Source organism: Porites lutea, chromosome 8 (assembly GCF_958299795.1).
Source record: "Porites lutea chromosome 8, jaPorLute2.1, whole genome shotgun sequence".
Lineage (NCBI taxonomy): Eukaryota > Metazoa > Cnidaria > Anthozoa > Scleractinia > Poritidae > Porites > Porites lutea.
Window position 1 is genome coordinate 431,186 of NC_133208.1, and position 20,210 is coordinate 451,395.

A 20,210-nucleotide genomic window follows, 5' to 3' on the forward strand; every position below is an offset into this window, starting at 1 on the left:
ACCGCTTCTCTCCTTGATTCTAGTTTCTAGTTTTTTTTTTTTACCTCCATGAGATATTTTCTAACATCTTATTTCATGCTTTTTTCATGTAAATCAGACGGACAAGGGCAGAAACAGAGCTGGAGCACTTCTACTCCAATACAACACTTCACGATGCCTGCGCGCAGTCCAGGAGACTTCAGCAGAATCGCCAGTCAGTTCGAGAACAATATGAGAAGGAAAGTGGAAAACCAACGCTACGTTCAAGTTCCTTACACTCATTACCCACTAAATTACGGACCCCATTTCGGAAATTTTCAAGGAATACAGTCTATACAATCTCAAAATCCCCTACAGAACGGTGTTGGCCTTCAAGGTAACCCTAGGCCTTTCATGCAGTCTTACATAACACCAATGCAACCTGGTACGGCTGTGCATTTCAGTCACCAAATGACTGCTCAAAGAAGTGAGGCTTATAACGCTTTTACAGCATACAATAATCCATTTGGGATGTTCTGGCCACCAAATTAGTTATAATTGGTTCATTCTGAAGACAGTTCTGCTGGATTTTTCCTAATCGGCAACTGACGTCGGAAAATGCAGAAGAGTAACTCAGCACTTGACAATAATGACTTGAGCTGCCCCCGGCAAAGTAATATTGCCTGATCTTCGAGGACTGTTTTTCAGAGCTGAGAACAAATGCTGACAAAAAAACTGTCCACTTCCATTTGTAGAAATGTAACTTTTATATGTGATTAATAAATAAACTGCCTAGTTGAGGTATGAGCGATTGAGCTTACAGAGTAAATATCGGAGCTAAGTAAAGGCCACACCCATTTCTTTACAGCAACCAATCCTGATACACAAAACGGCTACCGACCAGACTCTTATATGTGATAGGCAATCTCTTTAAAAAGATGCCCCTAACTGTCGGCTTTTTCTAGCAACCTTTTAAAGCCATTTTGAGGCTCTTTTACGGTGTCATGAACAAGTCTTCACCCAAGCAAACCCCGAGAGTTAACGGGGTTTGACTGTAGTTTCCAAACAGTTTGTGCATGTTCAGGAGCCCATCATTTGATGGGCTCCTGGCATGTTTTAATGACTATAGAACAGTAACAGATTTAGGGGAGGGGTCCCACCTTACTGTTGGTCCAAACTGAGGCTCGCAAGGCTGAGAAAAACTATTTTCGAGGCCCCCCTTCTATCTTAGGGACTACATAGGCGAACTCTTCAGTTGTTTAAACAACTGAGGCCGATCGGAACTTTAAAAAGTTCCGATCGGCCAATGCTAAAGACTTGACAGGCTATTGTCGTCTCAGTAAAGTGGGCAGTGTAACTGCTGTCAAGTTTTTATCCCCATCAAACTCGGACCCCTCGCAGGAAGGGGGAAGAGAGCACTTAAAGCCTGGCCGTTTTTTTTTTTAGATAAAAACAATAATTCATTTCCGCGCTATCGCTCCTACAACGTTCATCCCTTGTTCAAGAATCCCGGCCTAGAGAGTCACCCAGTATTCTAGACGCTATATAGTGAAGTTGTCTATCCTACATACGCCGTATAAGGCTACAGACCCCGGAATCCATATCCCAGGGTCCATACCCTATTCAACGATGCCAACACATTCCCTCGTTTAAGCAAAATAAGGGAGTACCCTCGCCTCTCTCCAACCCCCAGCACAAATAAAACTTCCATAAGCAAACTCGGGAGAAGCAATGGGGATCGGATAAAGTATTTATTTAAGAAAAAAAATTAGGTTATTTCATTTTTGAAGGATTCCAAAGGAGATCAATTTTTCTGCTAATCACGTGGTTCCACGTGGTTGTTTAATCGGTTTCAGTCACGTGGCCTAGATTCCAAGCCCTTTTGCGCGCTCAGTCTCCTGCTGTTGTTGTTACTTTTCAATCTGCAAGTCCTGCGAATATGTGGCTGATATTTGAATTGTTCCTAGTGTGGCTTAAAATCATTTACTACTGGGCTGAAGCTGTTTTCCGGGCAGTTGTGCGACCACCGAAAAAAACATCGAAGGACAGATCGTGTTGATCACAGGTAAGAATTGATGCCCCGGGGGACGAAAACAAAAACAAGTTGACGCTGAAGTCACGAAACAGACCGAACGCGATTTTCGATCATTTCCGTAACGGATAGGCATAAGGGTGTTTTAAAATTCTCTTATCATATTAAATGTTTAACAGGATTCCTAGACCTTTGTAATCGGCAGTTCTATAATATTGCAATTTATCGATCTAGCGCTCGAGTAGCCTCTGTTGTATTCGGCGGTGGGGGGAAGGGGGTAGGGGAGTAGGGGGAAGGAACAGTACAGGCGGATCTTTTCAAGTATATCGAAGGGTTAAGACTCCATGAGTTTATTTATATAAAAGGATAGGAAATCTGTCATAATGGTGTTAAAAAAAGGGCTTTTACATAGGGAACCAACACCCTTTTTGTAAACTGCACATGGGAATTAGATGGGAGATAAAAACTTACCGGTTCTGTTCTTGAATCTGCAGTTTACAAATAAGTGTGGGTTAGCTATGGCTTTAAGTTAAAATATTTATAACAGACACACCTGATATACCTTGGTTGGACCTCAGGTCACAGCGCCCTTGTTAAACTCTGTTGACTACCCCCTACGCCTGGGGTTCAGTGTACGGTTGGTTGTTTACAAGTGGAACTTATAATCTGCAATGACTCAGAGACTAAACTTATATGTGTTCCATGTATAGGAGCTGGCGGTGGAATCGGTAGAAAGTTGTATCTTGAGTTTGCTGGTCATGGTGCTAAGCTTGTCTTGTGGGACATCAACAAAGGTACATTTGACAAATTATGTGATGATTGTTTAAATGTAAAGGACATAGAGACAAGAACAAAACCAAAAATTTAATCCCATGTTTCAGTGCCAGTGCTTTGTTTTTATTTTATTTATTTATAATTTATTACTATTTTATTATTAGTTTCCTTGTATGTGTTTTAACAAGCTAATTCTATTTACTGAGAAGAACTATTATTGATAACAGCAGTACAATAATAATAATAATAGTAATAATAATAATAATAAGAAGAAGAAGAAGAAGAAGAATGATGATGGTTGTCGGAAACTGTTGTCAGTAATATTTGATTATTATTGCTTTCAATTAGTGCTATTGAATCTGTCAAGAGCTATTAGTGAGACACGCAAGTTGTAGTTAATGCAAGCTGAGAAGAGAATCTCTTGACGTAATTGAAACATTCCAGTATAGGGCGTATTGACAGGTTTTCTGAGAGATAAGTGAAACAATGTATGTGCGGTATTATGTATCTTATAGAGAACAAATTTTACTTGAGTGAGAGAGATTATTATGTCGTGTAACCAACCAATAAATTAGAAACCGAGGAAATCGTGTGTTTTTCCATTTCCAAAAATGGTGATGATGATGAAGATGATAGTTACAGCTGTAGCTCAAGGCCTCTGAATTTCTTTTCTATAATAGACACAAATGAGGAGACAGCTGCCCAGGTGCGAGCACTAGGAAAAGTAGCTCACACTTATGTTTGCGACCTTAGCAGTAAAGACGACATTTACAGAGTTAGTGCTAAAGTGCAAAGAGAAGTGGGTCCAGTGGATATACTGGTGAATAATGCTGGGATCTTGAGTGGAAGAAAGCTTTTAAACTTAAAGGATGAAGATATTGAAAGGACCATGAAAATCAACACTTTGGCACACTTTTGGGTAATTTCAAAAGTTTTTCGATACCAAAATGTTGTTTTATTACCAGTAAGATTAACAGTTACTAATCTAGTGAGTTATTTTAATGAATTATTAAAATTAGAAGAATTTATCGGTCGAGCCAGCTCTACTTTAGCCTGTGAATGTAGATGATTTCCAGATATCAACTCTCCTACCAGAAGTTGGGTTTGCTACCATGCCTTACCTATTACTAACTGGAGTGAATTAGGATAGGCCCGTTTGGACACTGACATGCTTAACTTATGATGACTCGGTCTTAACAATCACAAATTTAAATTAAATTGTTTATGGTTGTGATATGATGCATAACATGCTGTTATGTTGCAGATTTAGGTGTTGGGTCAGGAGACCTTGCCCCCTCCCCCCCCCCCCCACCCATTTAAAAGAATTCTCAGAAAATTTCATTTTGTTTGCAGACTATAAGATCATTTCTTCCAAGAATGCTGGAAAGAAACAAGGGTCACATTGTAAATATTACCTCGCTTGCAGGCAGCTTTCCAACGGCTAATCTTACTGATTACTGTGCATCAAAATTTGGTGCGACGGGTCTCAATCATTCATTGGCACTTGAGCTTCACCAAATGGGAAGAGATGACATTAAGCTGACCTGTGTTCAGCCATATACGGTGAATACAGGATTAGTATGGCATCCACAGTCGCGGTAAGTCAGCATTCGCAACCTTCTCTTCTTACAGAGGTCAGTTCTGTTCTGCTAATAATATTGTTATCAATATTATTTTTATAAAGTCCATCATGTTTTCACTGCTATAATCCACCTACCCACCCTCCCTAGCACTCTAAAGCCTGCAAAGGTCTGTCCTAACCAATCCTAGCAAATAGCAATTCCAGAAAATACCAATACTTCCCCAACAGGGGAGTTTGGACATTCCATAGAGACTGAAACACTTAAAAAATTAAAATGTATGTTCAAGATAAATTTGAATTCTCAAAAGGGAACAAATCTCTATCATGGGGGGGGGGGGGGGGTTGGGGGGGTGTTACAGATATATTTTGAAATAGACAAAAGATTAAAACAGGTCAGTTGCTGGATGGGTGACCCGGCCTGTACTGTACTATGTCATTTGAACCTCCATGTGCAACCTTCTAACAAAACGCCAAAGATTTTGTTAGAAGGTTGCACATGCACATCAAATTGTTTTGAAAGTGTACATATAGATTCGTTTTTAAGTAGCAACTTGGTCCCAGCTGGGTGCAAGAAACAAGAACATCTATCAAATTCTTATCGCGACTGTTCTCTTGTAGTTTTCCATCTTTGCACCCTACGTTGGAAGTAGATTACGTTGCCAAAGAGATTGTTGCTGGAACACTGAGAGATGAACCTCTTGTTATTATTCCACGGGCTGTGGTTTTGAACTATGCTTTGGCTGGGTGAGTATATAGAACTGAAAGTTGTTCATCATGTATTTTCTTCAAGATTTTTCTTGCTTGCACTATTCACATTTTAACATTCTAAATATAAGCATCATGATACATTGACAACAACAATGACAACAAAAAATTTGCAGAAAATAATAAATGATGACAAACCAGTATTAAAAGTAACAAGTGCAGAGTTCGGTTATAACGTGCATCACACTTTGTTACCCTTTTTTCTTTGACGTCACTGCTCGACTACGACGTAAAGATGCCTAATTTCACGTTAATGGCGGAAATGAACTTGAACTTGGATCTGCGGGTTCTTTGGAATTCAACTCCATAAGAGTTCGCCTATTTTGGACAAAGTAGGAGAGTTGGTCACCCAAAGCTGTAACAAAATGTTTGTCTTGTCAGGAAGGAAAAATTATCAATCTGATGCACCACGTTGACTTTTAATGCCTTTAAGTACTATGTGACAGCTCAAAATTATAGTCACATTGGCATTTGTTTTGTTCGGTCATCGTGTCTAAGCGTACGTAGTCTAAGTACAGGTGGGATTACCTTGGTTGTGGGATAATTTTAGACGGACATTGACTGACTAAAATTTGTAGGTTAACTTACCTGTGATGGAAATTAGGCTTGCGCTCTAATGCTCCCACGTGCATTGCCCTCCTTTTTGAAACTCTCCTAGCTCATGAACCACTTAACATTGTGTCATAAACCTTTCTTGTCACCCTCAAAGGATACTTTTATTGTTAACGTGCTCCTTCCAATACCACCCCCGGCCACGCCCTCTCCCAAACAGAACCTCTCCAATACTATGACGGATCTTGGCTTATGTGCTACTTTTGTTTTGCGTTTCAGGCTTATGCCCATTAAAGCAGGATATGTTTTATCCGACTTTTTAAGAGTTGGAGTTGGAGAGCACATTCCAGGAGAAGAGAAGAAGGCGGACTGATATTTTCATATACAGTAGTGCCCAGTCCCCTTACTTATATTCGGCTCTGGTTTTGTGTATGCTGATAAAATTCAAGTGTTTCCCACATTTTTTTTAGTTAGAAATAACAAGTGATCCGTAATAGAACATCACAGATGTACATCTGACTTCAAAGCGGATTTCTTCATATAAACCAAAGTGGTTAATCCATCCTCGCTATTGGAGAGCAGACCTCTTTTCAAAAAAATAAGGAAGTCTTTTTTTATATAATTAAAACAGCAAAAATTTTCAGGAGTTTCCATCAAATGGTTTATATAGTTGGACTAGCCTGATTATAATAAACGAGTTAAATTTTGCTGACTATGGACTTCATAGAACCGATCAAACGCTGATGCGCACCGTGGTAGAAATAATAGGCAGGTTTGACAGCTTAAGCAACGGCAGCAAGAGTTTCGCAAAAGCAATAGATATAAAGAGAAAAAAAAGTTTTCACGTACAGCGCGCTTTTTTATACATTCACTTGCAACGTCCCTGCGAGGCGACTACAACTGAAATTTTCATTATGCGACGTTTTAATATGTGGGACGATATCAAACAAAAAATAATTTTTCTTTCTCTTTCTAAACTTGGGTGCGGTCCCAAGAATTCATCTACGGGCAAATTCACACACCTTTGACATGAATTTGAGTTGGAATATGACGAATATACGCAGCACAGTTTGAAAAACACGCGAGTTTATTTTTAGACGTTTTCCCTACCGTCGCCGTCTTTGCTCTCTAGTCTCTAGTTCAGTACCTAACATGAGTAGTCCTGTTACCCTGAATCGATACTACACGTTAAAATAATAAAAAAGTGAGAAAAAGAAGCTAGCTGCCGCGACCTTTCTCATTTCCTTTGCATCTTCAGTGGTGTAAATGGAAAAAATCTCAATCCCTTGTCGATGAAGTCAAAGATCTCTAGCCTGCGGGCAGGCTCGCTTGTTAGAGTTCGGCTCCGCCGCCAGTCTGCCACACAGTCTTTTATAGTGTCGTAAAGCGTGACGACACTAAAAACGGCTGAGTAGCAGATTACTCCGCCGCCGAAGTTTCCCGGAAAAGACCTCAAGCAAGAGTAGTAACGTGACCACTATGTTACCCCAAGCCTTACAGAACTTTATGTCAAGATCATAATATACGCGGGCGGTAATGATGTTAATCTTCCATAAAAGTCCTCGGGGGAAGGCGGGGGGGGGGGGGGGGGGGGTGGAGACTAAATTGGTGTTCACGATTATATAGCAAAACTCAGTTTCACGATTATTTCTGCATCACTATGCGTTTTCCGTCGTCCAACGAAACAAGGCACCTCATACAAAGTCTGGTGATTGTCGTGCGTACCGGAAGAGCTCATCTTTCATGCGTAGCCTGTGCTCACACTCAGTTCTCCAGTGTGGGACCGAAGGTCAAAGACGGTGTCAGATAATAGTAAATCATATTCTATATCACGAGAAAGGCAATATAGATCACATCTACCTGGATTTTTGAAATAGACCTCTTCCGTCAAGCAGTTTTTGGGCGCAAATACTATCTACAAAAAATCCCAGATTGCAAGCCCTGTATTCTTGCTCATCCTCCTTTTTTTCTCCTTGCTCTTCCCATTTTTTCATTTCCTTTTCCTTCGCTAGTGTGATTTGCAGGTTTCTCAGAAGCAAGAAAACTTGTCTTTTGGTCTTTTTGCACTTCAATGGCTGCAAGAATTACAAGGTTTGTTTTCAAAAATCAGACTAGACTTACAAAGCAAAGAAGAATTTTAGAGCTGCGTCTTACACGAGCCAACAATTAATTAGAGCATTATTGTATTCCAATACTGTGGAAGAACAAGCCTTTCATGTTCGAGCTATAATTTAGAATGGAAAAGGCATTGAGAGAGTAATATTGAATCTTGAGAGAAAATAGACGCTACTAGTAGAATTAAAAGATACAGTCATCTTTGATCTTAAACCAGCTCCGGGAAATAATCTCGAACAGATGGCTTAGTCTAACTCTAACTCTGATATTGTGATGTAACCAAGTTTACGTTTTAGCACATCTCGAGCATGGTAAAATATTTTGCCAACATAACCGACAGTAAGGCTCATTAAATATGAATCCGGAATCAAGGTCAGATTTTGCTTGATGCGCTGTTTGAAGACAGCAAGACCTTTATCACTGCCAACATTCACTGTTACATCGCGTACATCCTGGAAGACACCAGATGATTTGCAGTCGGGAGGAACTGCTTTGTGCAGACTCGACCAATCGGAATTCACTTCATCAATGTAACATTCCGCAAGATCTTGGAATAATTCACAAGCCAATTCTTGAAGAGAAATCTGTGCGACAGGCTCGGGTATGCACTTGTGCATGAGCTCAAATTTCTCCTTTTTCTCGCGGGTTCTCATGTAGAACTTGTGGACCAACAAGTTCAGTTCACCAGTAACAGAAGCGAGCAACTGTTTGAAGAAATCCTCCACCAGGCTCCATATTCGAATGATCATGCTGTAGGCATCTTCATCAAGTTCAGTGCTGTTGAGATCTGTGAGCTGATTCCAAAACCAGCCAAACTTGCGCGAGCCAGGAACACTACCAATATTAACAAACATCTTGTTCCATAACTCGGTCGGATCTTTTCCTCTAAGAGTGCTCGAAACAATGTACTCCATCAAATCAATCATTTCTAACACCCTAATTTGCCGCTTTCTTTCTTTGACGTCTTCTGGTGTATACTTCATCTTAAAGCCTCTCAAGCAATTCAGCATCTCTTCTAGAATGCATCGGCGGAGCTTGTTTTCGTGATCGCCCTTTGTCAGTAGGTTATACCTTAACAAAAAGAAGCTGCTTATCTCTTCACGTACGACACCTTGCAGTATAGCCTCTAGAATCTCCTCCAATGTTTGCGACCTGAGCAGCTGTTCCCAGCGAGGCTTTTCAGTCATGAACAACTGAGACAACAAGGCAGTCTTGAAAATGTACGATGGCATCAGGGCTGCGTCCAAACCCAGTCGCTCCATAATAGTATCCCTCATGATTTTCAAAACCCGGAAGCAAGCTTTAAACCCCTCAGGAGAGGAAGACAGGACGTCTTTTTCAGCCATGGAAAACGAAATGCGCCAGACATCAAAACCAGCAGGGACGACATGAAATCCTTTTCTACGGAGACAATCATCTACTGATTGTGGAAGGGATTTTGACAACTCAACAGTAAGCTTGGTTATAAAGTACTCCAGAGTTAGTGTCAAGTCAACGCTGATAAGCAGATTTCTGTAACTACTACCACCTTGCCATTTGATATAAAGAGTAGTGGCTGGACCGTGCGTTTCTGAGTATAAGACACCAGATGGGTCGTCCTTACCGCCGCTATTACCCAACAGATCTGAAAAGACAGGCCCCCATGGGCCATCAAGCAGCTCCTGATCAGCTCTCTGAATTGAGAGCCCCTCGGATACCTCGACATAACTAAGTGATCCATTGACAAGCTTCTTAAAGTGGCGACAAAGAAGATTTGGGCTGAAGAAGCCATGTTCATCTTTGAATTCTTTCCATGTGTCATCATCTAGGTTAAGCTTAACGTAACCGTCACCTTTTTCGCATGGATAAAAGAGCGGCGTGTTTGTGAGCGAGTCAAGTTTGACCATGAAGTCGAATTCATCAGGCTTTTTGACTTTCACGCCTTCGTACACACTTCCGCTTTTGATCAAAGTGCTTCGAAATCGCTGGTCTTGCTTCTCTACTTGCTTCAGAATATTGCCAACGAGTATCTCGAGTTTCTGGCGAATTAAGTCAGCTTCATCTTCGTCCTCAAAGCGTGCTCGTTTCTCAAAATCTTCGAAAATATCGGACATGTTGATAAGACGCAGTAGAGCTGAAAAGATACCGATGAAGTACAGAAAGTTACTCCCCGGGGTTTTTCCCTTTATTTTATTTCACGTGACTTTTAATGTAGCGGGGCTTTCATGGAATTTCAATTAATGCGTCTTCCTTTCTTGGAATCAATTGTAGAGATCATAGCTGGTTTTTGCAAATTAAAATCCAAGGACAATTTTGCATATTTCTGCCGGTAAATTAATAAGTAAAGTGAAAAAAGGACAGCGCATTTAAAAATCGATAAATTCCTCTCAATCCTTCCCTTTCGTGATTTTCAATCAATACAAAACTGAAAGTATATTTAGGGATAAGATATGCTGCTCACTGTTTTCAAGTATTTTATTTCCGACAATTGACCCAAATAGAAGGAATCAAAAGAACAAAGAAAAGTACAGTGTTACAAAGTTTGAAAAGAGGTCAGCATAAAAATGAAAAGATCGGAACTGGAGTTGTTTCAATTTTAAAAATTACGAATCTGATGATCTAAAGGAAAGCAGCGAAAACATTCAAAACATTTCAAAGAGTGGAGGGGTTTCAGACCCCCATCCCCTCCCACTCCGGCCCCCCCGCGGGGCTCCTTGAGCTCACGCTACGCGGGAGCTAGCCCCAGGGTGGCAACCTTTTTTTTCGTGACGCGTGATGGGACCCAAATTATCAGCGTGATGCATGATCGGGCCCTAATTTAATAGTCGCGAGAGGCGTGATTGGACATAGCAGCGTGATGCGTGATCTACTCTTTTCACAGTGCGTGACGCGTGATTTTCCTTTGAGATTTCCGTGATGGTTAATATCATTTCAAACAACAAGCTGAGACATTAAAAATACATAGTTATGACAGCAACGTCTTGCCATTTTTTCTCGTTCCTCGACCTCTGATTTCATCAGATCAAATGATAATAGGATACCTGTTAATGTAGTTAATATTCTACTTCATTTTTGCGTGATACGTGAAACCGTGATAGGTACCCCACCAATCCAAAGCTCTGCAGTCCCTGGATTTGAAAGGAATTTTGACACTTTTTGCGGAGAAGAAAGCCTCCCTCCCCTCCAGCCTCCCTCCAACACAAAGAGGCCTGGGCTGCGGAGGAGACAGCTCGATCTAGATAATTGTTCAGATCACACTCACCTCAGCCTCATCCAGCAATTGCTTCCGAACCATACCTCACATCACTCTTTTCCTGATAGTTCTGTCAAGGCAAAATTGAGAGGGGTGGGGTGGGGCATCTTTTTGGTTTATAACATGCACGGGGACTCTAAACCAGCATTTTAGAGTAGAGTCAAAACCCGTTAATACAGACATTGAGGGAACCATAGAAAGCATTCGCATTAATGGAGTGTCTGTATTAGTGTCGCTGTCTGTATTGCTGTGTCCCCAGGGACAAAGCAAACTGTCTGTAATTTTGAGATGCCCATATTTTAATACTGCTTAAAAGCAGGTTTCCATAAGAGCTTGGCGTGTATACAATGCTGGCATCCACCACACTCAAGGCATGAATACAATCAACTGAACTGGTTCAATTTTTACTTTCCTTGTTTAAATGTCTTTATCATACATTATCATACAAAAGGCAAAAGTAAACCTTGCGTAAAAATTGAACCCCAGCAGTTATACCTAATTCAATAAAGGTGATTGAGGATTGGGCATTGGATATTTGGACAAACAGAACAATGCAATGATTTGCTTGAGTGACAAACAAACAATAGATTCCCAACTCGTAATAATTACAGTACCAATGCCTAGAGCAACCTTAATTGAATCAGCTATATATATTATAAAAGGAACAAAGGTAAAGAATACACATTTTATGCTTTGCAGTACAGAGAATAAACTAAATAGATCTCTTCAATAATGGTGGCCTATTAATATATTCTTTTATATGTATGATAAATAACCTTTCTGACCTTGTTAGCATGTAAAAAAAAAAAAAAAAAGAATATTTACTTTCAAACAAGGTCAGAAAGGCTAACTATCACACATATATAGAATATATCAATAAGACACCATTATGAAAGAGGTCTAAACATGTTGGTGAACAGATCAATAGACCATTTTACAGTTGTGGGCTTGAGGTTGACTATGTTTTGATGCAAACCTCTTTCTTTTCTTATGGAAATGAACAACATGATTCTAATGATAAAGCAGTTAGGGTTGTATCAAAACAGGGTCCAACCAGCCTCACTTCCACCTGTAAGTGTAAAAAAGGCTAAACACTACACTTATAATCATGCTAAATTTATGCTAACATCTGTTTTGATTGCATAAATTAAAAATACACAACACAGTATACACAGAGAATATAATAATTATGGCTGCTCGGAGAATAAAAAATTATGACTGTGTGACATTATTTCATCAGTGTTTACATAATAAGAATGTTACATTGTGGGGCACTGAAAGGAAATCACTCTGTAATCACCGATGAACATACAACTCCTTCAAACTCCTGTAACTTCGGTACACTTTTAAAAGAACATCAACTAGACTTATTTGGGATTTTGTCCATCAGAAACATCCAACATCCATTAGATTGGAACTGTAAAGTGTCTTGTAATTTACTAGTGGCATTGTTTCATATCATCTCTTGTAAACAAGTTTATCGGGCTGTGTGAACTGTGTCATAGGCTGACCTCCAGTACCACAAGTACCAACACCAACCTGACAAATAACAGCAAGAATAGTAAGTTTTCTAAACAAACACAAACAATCACAATGGAAGAGAAAAAAAAGGAATAATTTGAGCAGCAACAAGAGTATTGCACACTTGCCTTGCCGTTATCAATGACATTAATTTTTTGGTAGAAAATATCTTGAGTTGTCCTTTCCTCGAGAGAGACAGTTTCATCTTAGAACCTTTCTTTTCTATAATCACTTTAACCATGGTTTATATTCAGGGTTTGTACCCTTTTTTAACAAAAAAATCAAGGACTTTTTAAGGACTTTCAAGGTAGGGGAGAGTTGATTGTAGACATAAATAAGCATTGGCTGGGCTGACAAGTCATTATCTCTAAAATCACTCTTAGCAGAATTACAGAATTCCTCTTCTACAATGCACAATTAGCAATATACATGAATTGCATGCCCTGGTGTTCTTTTCCGAACTCATGTGCAACCTATAATTGAGTTCACCCAATTAAGTTTTATTTAGGTATTTATTCCTCATGAAAGTGAGTTTATTATTTTGTCGAAATTGAGATCACATGTGGAAGGCCCATGATCGCTTAGCAAGACAGAGTTGAGTTGAGTATGTATATCTCTGCTTGGTAGCTGCAGTTACCTAGCAACAGACCATAAACAACTGAAAGATTCTATTCAACATGAAGTCATGGTCCATTTTGGGTTTCCAGGCAACACAACTGGTTAGAACTGGTTTGCCACCAACTGGGCTAATTTTATTCATCCTTGGTGAAATTATGTTTACTGTTGGCGAATGGTGAAGTGTTTCCCCCAAATAACACCGAGCTGCAAACACAACAGTATTCCCGAATCGACAAGTGGCTGGAAATCCTCGCTGTGGAAGATTTAACGCCAAAAGAACATTGAAATGAACTTTAGTGAGAGCAATGAAGAAAAAGACAGGCGCGTATATCAATCGGCCATTAAGCCCGAGAGTGAATAAACACGAAAATGATGTGGAATGGCTTTGTAATACTCGCTTAAGCAAGTTTTCTCAAATTTATCTTTGAATTCATCATAAATACAGCTCCACAAGCTTCAAACAGCATGAATGGCAGAAAAAAAATGCTTTATGTCTGTTAATTTTCTGTTGTTAATAGTCCAGGGGAGGCATGGTCCAGTTGTCTGGGAGCAGGAGGTTTATCATGGCATAAGTCCAAGTTCTGTTGTCTTTGTACCTTTTTTTTCTGTTTTGTCTTTTTTTCATCATATTTTTCCCTTTGGCTTGTTTCCCTTTATTCTCAGTGGTGACCCTTTACAGCTTTGCAAGATTTTTGAGATAACATATTTCTAGTTTTGGTAATACTTGCCTTTCCTTGGATTGTGTCTGGAGAGGCAAATATGCTTTTCTTGGAAACTCCTTTTAAGCTTTTGCCTGATTTACTTGATCCACCACCCTATAAACATTGCATGTACATGTATATGTAGTAAATGTTAACACAAAAACCCATAAAATTTGACTGAGGTACTAAGCAAACAATTCAGGGCCTGCTTATTAAAAACAATAGTGATAATACAGGATTTTAATTTCAGTTGAGGTTAGTATTTATCATTGGAAACAAAAACATGTGCCTTTCAACTTGTTTTACATTGGGTTTCTAGACTCCTTGACATTCCGGTAGGCTAAGAACAATGAAAAATCATTGTTAAGGAGTCATTCAATGATAACCAGACTTAAGTTTGGGAGAATTAACAGTACATAAAAAAGAAATCAATCTTCTGTCCCATGGCCTATTTCTAATATTTTTGTTAGAAAGTTAGAAGATGAAGGAAAAGGTTATGTTTATGTTTTTTCTTGTTTGCATACAGCCTCATGTTAGCTACAGCTGTATGAAACTAGAGAAGATTAAGATCACCATTAACTAAACAGGCAGAGATTCTTGTTTATGTACAGCTTCATAGCTATTTCTATATAGAATGTACATGTAACTACTATCTTGCTTGGACAATAACCTTTGAATTGTTAAAAAAGTCCAGCCAGTTTTGCTTGCCCTTTTCCCTCAGTTCTTCAAGTTCCTACAAAGTAATAAAAAACAGAAAAAATTCAAAATGGCTGTAATAGTAATATTAGTACTGTACATACACTGTAATATGTTCTCCGAAACTACTTCTGCCAACATCAGAAATGTCTAAAACATGGTAAATTTTACTTCAAACAATATATGTTTCCCTTCATTACACTATGTGACATACATTTCAGATGTACCTTTGCTTTTTGTTTCTTCTTTAACATCTTATTCTTCTTTCTTTTTTGTTCTTGTAGAGCATTTTCACCAGCCCTGTGATAATTTCATTATAAAATAACTTAGTTGTCTATCTACAGTTGACAGACCAAAAAACATGCAGCATAATAACACTCCTTATGATAATAATTACAATGACATATAAGTACACTAATTTTATGGCCAGCAGTAATATTATTACATTGTACAACAAAAACTTTCACGCCATTTTCGCTGTTTTTATGTCTGTACATGTATTACCTTGATTTCTTTGAGGTGCTTGCGGAAGATTCTGATCCCTCTGATGGCCTCTCTATTCGGGCTTGATCTGTATGCCTTAAAGATGATACCTATTTGAAATACCATTCGTACATGAGACAAAGCAAAATTAGTGCAAAACTGTTATAAATAACAATATTTTGTTAAAGCAATGAGAGTGTGTACAGAGATGGATCAAATTATAGGCACTGACCTTAACAATCTCTGTATTCCCATACTTATCAAATGACACAGTGCACGTTGTGAGGTCATCAGATATACTATCAACAGTAGCATCATAATAGCTGAAATAGAAAATTATGTTTTTTTTTTAACTTGAAAGATAATAGTCTTTAAAAAGCATCTTGAATGTATGACAGCAGTTAATATGTTTACATGTAGGTAATCAACAGCCTCCCACACGGACGTTCTTAGGGGTTCCTCACACGTTCCTGCCCCACGAACGTCTGCTGACTTGAGCGGAAAAAAACATAGACCAATCACAACAGACTTTCAGATCTGGGAAGTGCACTTTGGACCTTGAGAAATTTTGCGCTTGACTTTATAGCTCCAGAAAAGATCAGAAAGGTCTCATGAAAGGTGACGACCTCACAGTTTTAGAACAAAATACTCAGTTAACTCACAAGCGTTCGTACTAATGGCTACCCTCACAATCTCATTAAAAAAAAAAATTACCTCGGAGGTGAAATTTGCTGAACGGAAGTCGACTTTACTACAAAACAATAACGTGTGAAAAAAAAAATTCTGCCTTTTGTTCAGTCTAATAAGGTAACCCCGTCGTTGCATCACCAAAAGAACAATTTTATGAGCAAATGACATCTAATCCAGCCTTTACAGAGAAAAATGTACAAAAAGCCAACGCTTATCTCCTATATTCTCGTCTGGAGCAAAAATTTTTGCTCATGTATCACACTCTACAGAGCTTGTACGTGTTGTACTTGTTTGGATTGTCAACACTTTGACTTCAACAGCGCCGATTGGATCTCCGATAATCTCCATGTGATCTCCAGCTGTTATTTGAGAAAAATGGGAAAAGAATTTATCTTGCGGGTCAGCAGACGATTGTGGGGCAGGAACGCCTGACGAACCCCTAAGAATGTCTACGTGGGAGGCTAGGTAATCAAATGACTTTTTCATGCTGTGTCAACAACTTAGGGGCGGAGGTACACAAAAGCTAACAATTGCCAAATGTCTACGAACACATATAACAAAATTGGCAAATAAAAGTTAGGAGCTCAAATGAATGCTGACCTAAACTGATTTGAATTTGCAACATACAACTAAACATAATGAACTCAGAAAAAAACCACAATTCCTCCTAGCCAGCCCAGGCCTCTGGTCTGTGTCAGCAAAAGAGCTAGTTCTGTCTGTTCCATTATACTACACTGTCAGAAACGCAATTTTTCAGCAATGTTTTTCCTGAAAATTTCATTTCTCAAGTATACAATGAGAATATTATATTTCATGATTATTGTTAGGAAAATCTACAGTCTGTAAGTTAAAACTAGAATCATGCACAGGGAAATTGTCGATTAAGTGTACCTCATTTAGAAAACCAAAGCATATTACTTAGTAACAGTTTACCTGCCATCTTGACTCCATACAGCTTGGCATCTATCCCCTACTTTCCATGTGGAACCAGTGCTTGCACTTCCTTTCTGAAAAGAAAGTACAAGTCATGTAAGATTATACTAATATATATGACATATAAAGTACACAGAACAACAGACAGACAGGCAATACAGTCAACTCTCTCTAAGACCAGGGCTTCTGATATTTCGCACGGTCGCGGGCCGCGAAATTCAGGTATTTCCGCGAAATCCCGCGAAATTCCCCAAAAAACGCGAAATACCGTGAAATCCGCCAGAAATATTTCCAAATAGATGTCGGCAAAACATATTTAATACTTATCTTGGCTATTAGACCTGTTTTATTCACCCCAAACGTCCAAATTTATCTTGAAACTTCGTCACTGCAATGAGTAAACAACGTCCCAAAACTACCAGGCATTTTTAGATGAACGTTGCGAAAAACTGGGCACTAACCATAATGTCAATAGCTTTAGCATTCGCTCATTTCTCGAGTGAACTGTTGTTGAAAGAGCAATTGATTACCTCTGCTAAGAAAACGTTAAACAACGCTGGTCATATCGACGAAAAATTGATCGATTTTAGCGAAATTTGCCAAAAAAAATCCAGCGAAATTCGCAGTTTTTTACTGATTGTTTCTTGGCGAAGTTTCTCCCCGAAATTTCCCATGAAATCGGCCGATTTTTCTAAGAATTTGCCCCTGAAAATCCTTCAAAATTTGACTTTTTTCCGCTAAAATCCCGCGAAATCGACCGATTTTTCTGCGAATTTTGACTTTTCTCCAGCAAAAATCGCGCGATATTGGCCGATTTTTCCACGAATTTTGACTTTTTTTCCGCAAAATCCCGCGAAATCGGCCGATTTTTCCGCGAATTTGCCCCTGAAAATCCCGCGAAATTTTGCTTTTTTTTCCGCGAAATATCAGAAGCCCTGTAAGACGGACACCTTCGGGACCGGCACTAGCTGTCTGTCTTAGACAGATGTCTGTCTTCTAGAGAGTCAAATAGAGGGAGGAAGGAAAGGCAGGGACCAACTCTAGGTGTCCGTTTTACAGAGGTGTCCATCTTATAGAGGTGTCCGTTAAAAGAGAGTCGACTGTAAATGTAGTTTAATAAGCATGTACCAGTACAAATGATTAACAATTACGCACTCCCACTCCATTTATCTTTTAATCCCCCTTCTAATGATGATAATGAGCCTCCAACTTTAGAAGTTTGTTTTTTTGTACAAATATACATGTAATAAGCCCCCAACCCACTTTTGGGACCAGAGACGTTTCTATAAGCTGAGCAGGTCAAGGGGGAGCATTCCGCAGGAAGTGAATTCTGATGGCCCTTCACAGACTGCATAATGGGGTTCATCAGTAGAGTGGAACTCTGCTCTTCAGACACCAACTTAAAATGGACATCCATATAAATCCACTGTATAACACACAGTTTCATTTGTCCTGACAAAAACCCACCTAATATGGCAATCAGTTAATACAGACAACAGGTACTTTTGTGTCTCAAGCTCTCTTGTACAGAGTATCTGTAACATAATCAATAAAACAGTGTCTGCGGCATTTTTTCTGAGGGCCTGTTTAATACAGAGAATCGCGGAATGTCCCATTTATGTCTGTATATGTGTATTATGTGGGTTCCACTGTACTTTGTTTTCCCCCGTTCTGTTCGTTGTGCATGTACAGCTGTAAAATAACATCATGGAGATCATGGTTCGTACCTCGTTTACTTTTAAAAGGTCTAATGTAAGATTGATCACTTCCTGGACAAGAGAAAAAAAAATCATTGTTAAAATAAATGTCATCCAAGTCTGCAAGTCCTAGTTCAACAAGTTGTACCAATTCATACAAAAAACAATGAACAAATCCAAGAATTTGTGGCCAAAACTTTAATGATCAAAAACTCAAACTTACTTCTAAATCCTGTTTTAGTTTCTTTAGTTCTTCATTCCCTGGGTCTGTAGTCAATGCTGCTTCAACCTATTTAGAATACCCAAATGTTACATGGTAACTTTTCCCCTCATAAAAATAAACTTTATTTTTATACATAATGTTCACTATCTGTCTTCTCCTGTCTCATGGTTAAAAACATAGAGCAAATTTTGGAAATCAGCGCAACCTACAGATAAGTTAGGTAACTGCTAGAAAATAACTGACTAATCTGTAGGTTGCCCGCACAATGCATGATTTCGAAGAGGAATGTCTCACTTTGTTCTATGCAATGGTGTGTTTGATGTTATCTCAACAAAAACAACTGATAAAACTTACCTGGACCTTGATTATTACGGATAACACAAAAAAACCATCCAATAATATTATTGTATAAAATGACAATCAATAATTTTTATGCTCATCTATTTATCATTTTATCACTAGCACTCTACACAATACATGTACAGTAGATGAAAAAAAAAGGTATAAGAATAATCTATAAAAGAGTCATTTACCCCTCACAAGACAGACCACCTTCAAGATCAGCGGAACATAGATTATAAAAAGACAATTCTAAGATTTGTTAAAAGTAAGAATCTTAAGAAATATAATTTTTTTATCGAGAGTATAATTAGGGTTTAGCAGCTGGTATTCAATAACAAAATCTACCTAATTTCGTATTGCTAGAAAACCCCTTACTCCCTCTTAACAACTGAACAGTTTCTACTTCATGACAAAGTCGCTGATAAAGGCAACCACAATACATTCCACATGTCAACAAAATCGTCTTTCAAATGGATAAGTCAAAAAACCTAGACTTGTTCTAGACAGCAAATCGAACCCTTTGTTCCATCTTTCATATTCATCGTTATCATATGTACGTATCATTCAAAATAAAAACGTAAAATTGTCGAATTAGGTAACTTGCCTGTCTTAATTGAGCGCGATATTCGGTCAAATTGGTCTGCAATTCTCTTGCATCCGCCATCTTTTTAGATCTCTGGTTTTTTTTATCGGGAGGCTGCTAAGCTCGCGAAACCCCGTATGTAAGCCTTGCTCCCCAAGTCGTTCCCAAAAAGACTGGGGACGAGTACTGCCGAGGCCGACAAAACTTTGACCAACGTTCGAAGCCACAAGCGACAAAGCTAGGATAAAAAAAGCTTTTCTAGACATGGTCGCAGACTACTCTCGAATCAATATAAAGAAATCAGTCAAACTGGAAACGATTCATTGACGTCTCTGGGAACCACAAAGGACCTTCCTGAATCACTGTCATTAAGTGTCACGTGATCACTTATTTTCTACTACCATGATTACTGTTGATTGTCAGGAATTTTGTGTGGATAAGAGGTCTAATGGCTCTCTATTACAATTCTTTTGTACGTGTTTATTCACTCTAATCTTAGGACGTTTTCGCCACATTTAAGGTAACCCGGAACTGAAGAAATCTTTCCTTTTGGAACGAGGAATCTTAGGCTCTGGATTCCGGAATGCAGAGCAAGAATTCGGTATCCCGCTAAGGCGATGGGAGTCCGAAATCCTGTCCCTGGACTCCGAAATCCACGGTGTGGAATCCAGAATCCAAGATTGTCATGGATTAGCCTGCGTAGCAAGAGTATC

General features: G+C 39.0%; 2 protein-coding genes and 1 pseudogene across 2 annotated transcripts; 1 reads left to right on the plus strand and 2 right to left on the minus strand.

Annotated features, from left to right (window-relative positions):
- The first annotated feature begins 1,881 nt into the window (after nt 1-1,881).
- Nucleotides 1,882-6,370, plus strand: LOC140946775 (retinol dehydrogenase 10-B-like; annotated as a pseudogene).
- An 898-nt stretch (nt 6,371-7,268) lies between these two features.
- LOC140946489 (cyclic GMP-AMP synthase-like receptor) lies at nt 7,269-9,918 on the minus strand. The gene has a single exon (XM_073395618.1). It carries the CDS (start codon nt 9,869-9,871, stop codon nt 8,024-8,026), a length of 1,848 nt encoding a protein of 615 aa, XP_073251719.1. The 5' UTR covers nt 9,872-9,918; the 3' UTR covers nt 7,269-8,023.
- Nucleotides 9,919-11,398: 1,480 nt separating this feature from the next.
- Nucleotides 11,399-19,598, minus strand: LOC140946013 (survival of motor neuron-related-splicing factor 30-like). The gene is made up of 10 exons (XM_073395078.1): nt 19,519-19,598; nt 18,573-18,638; nt 18,380-18,421; nt 16,653-16,726; nt 15,262-15,352; nt 15,051-15,139; nt 14,774-14,846; nt 14,521-14,583; nt 13,878-13,964; nt 11,399-12,549 (listed from the first exon to the last, which is right to left on the minus strand). The coding sequence occupies exons 1-10, from the start codon at nt 19,576-19,578 to the stop codon at nt 12,469-12,471; spliced, it is 726 nt and encodes a 241-aa protein (XP_073251179.1). The 5' UTR covers nt 19,579-19,598; the 3' UTR covers nt 11,399-12,468.
- Between the last annotated feature and the right edge of the window lie 612 nt (nt 19,599-20,210).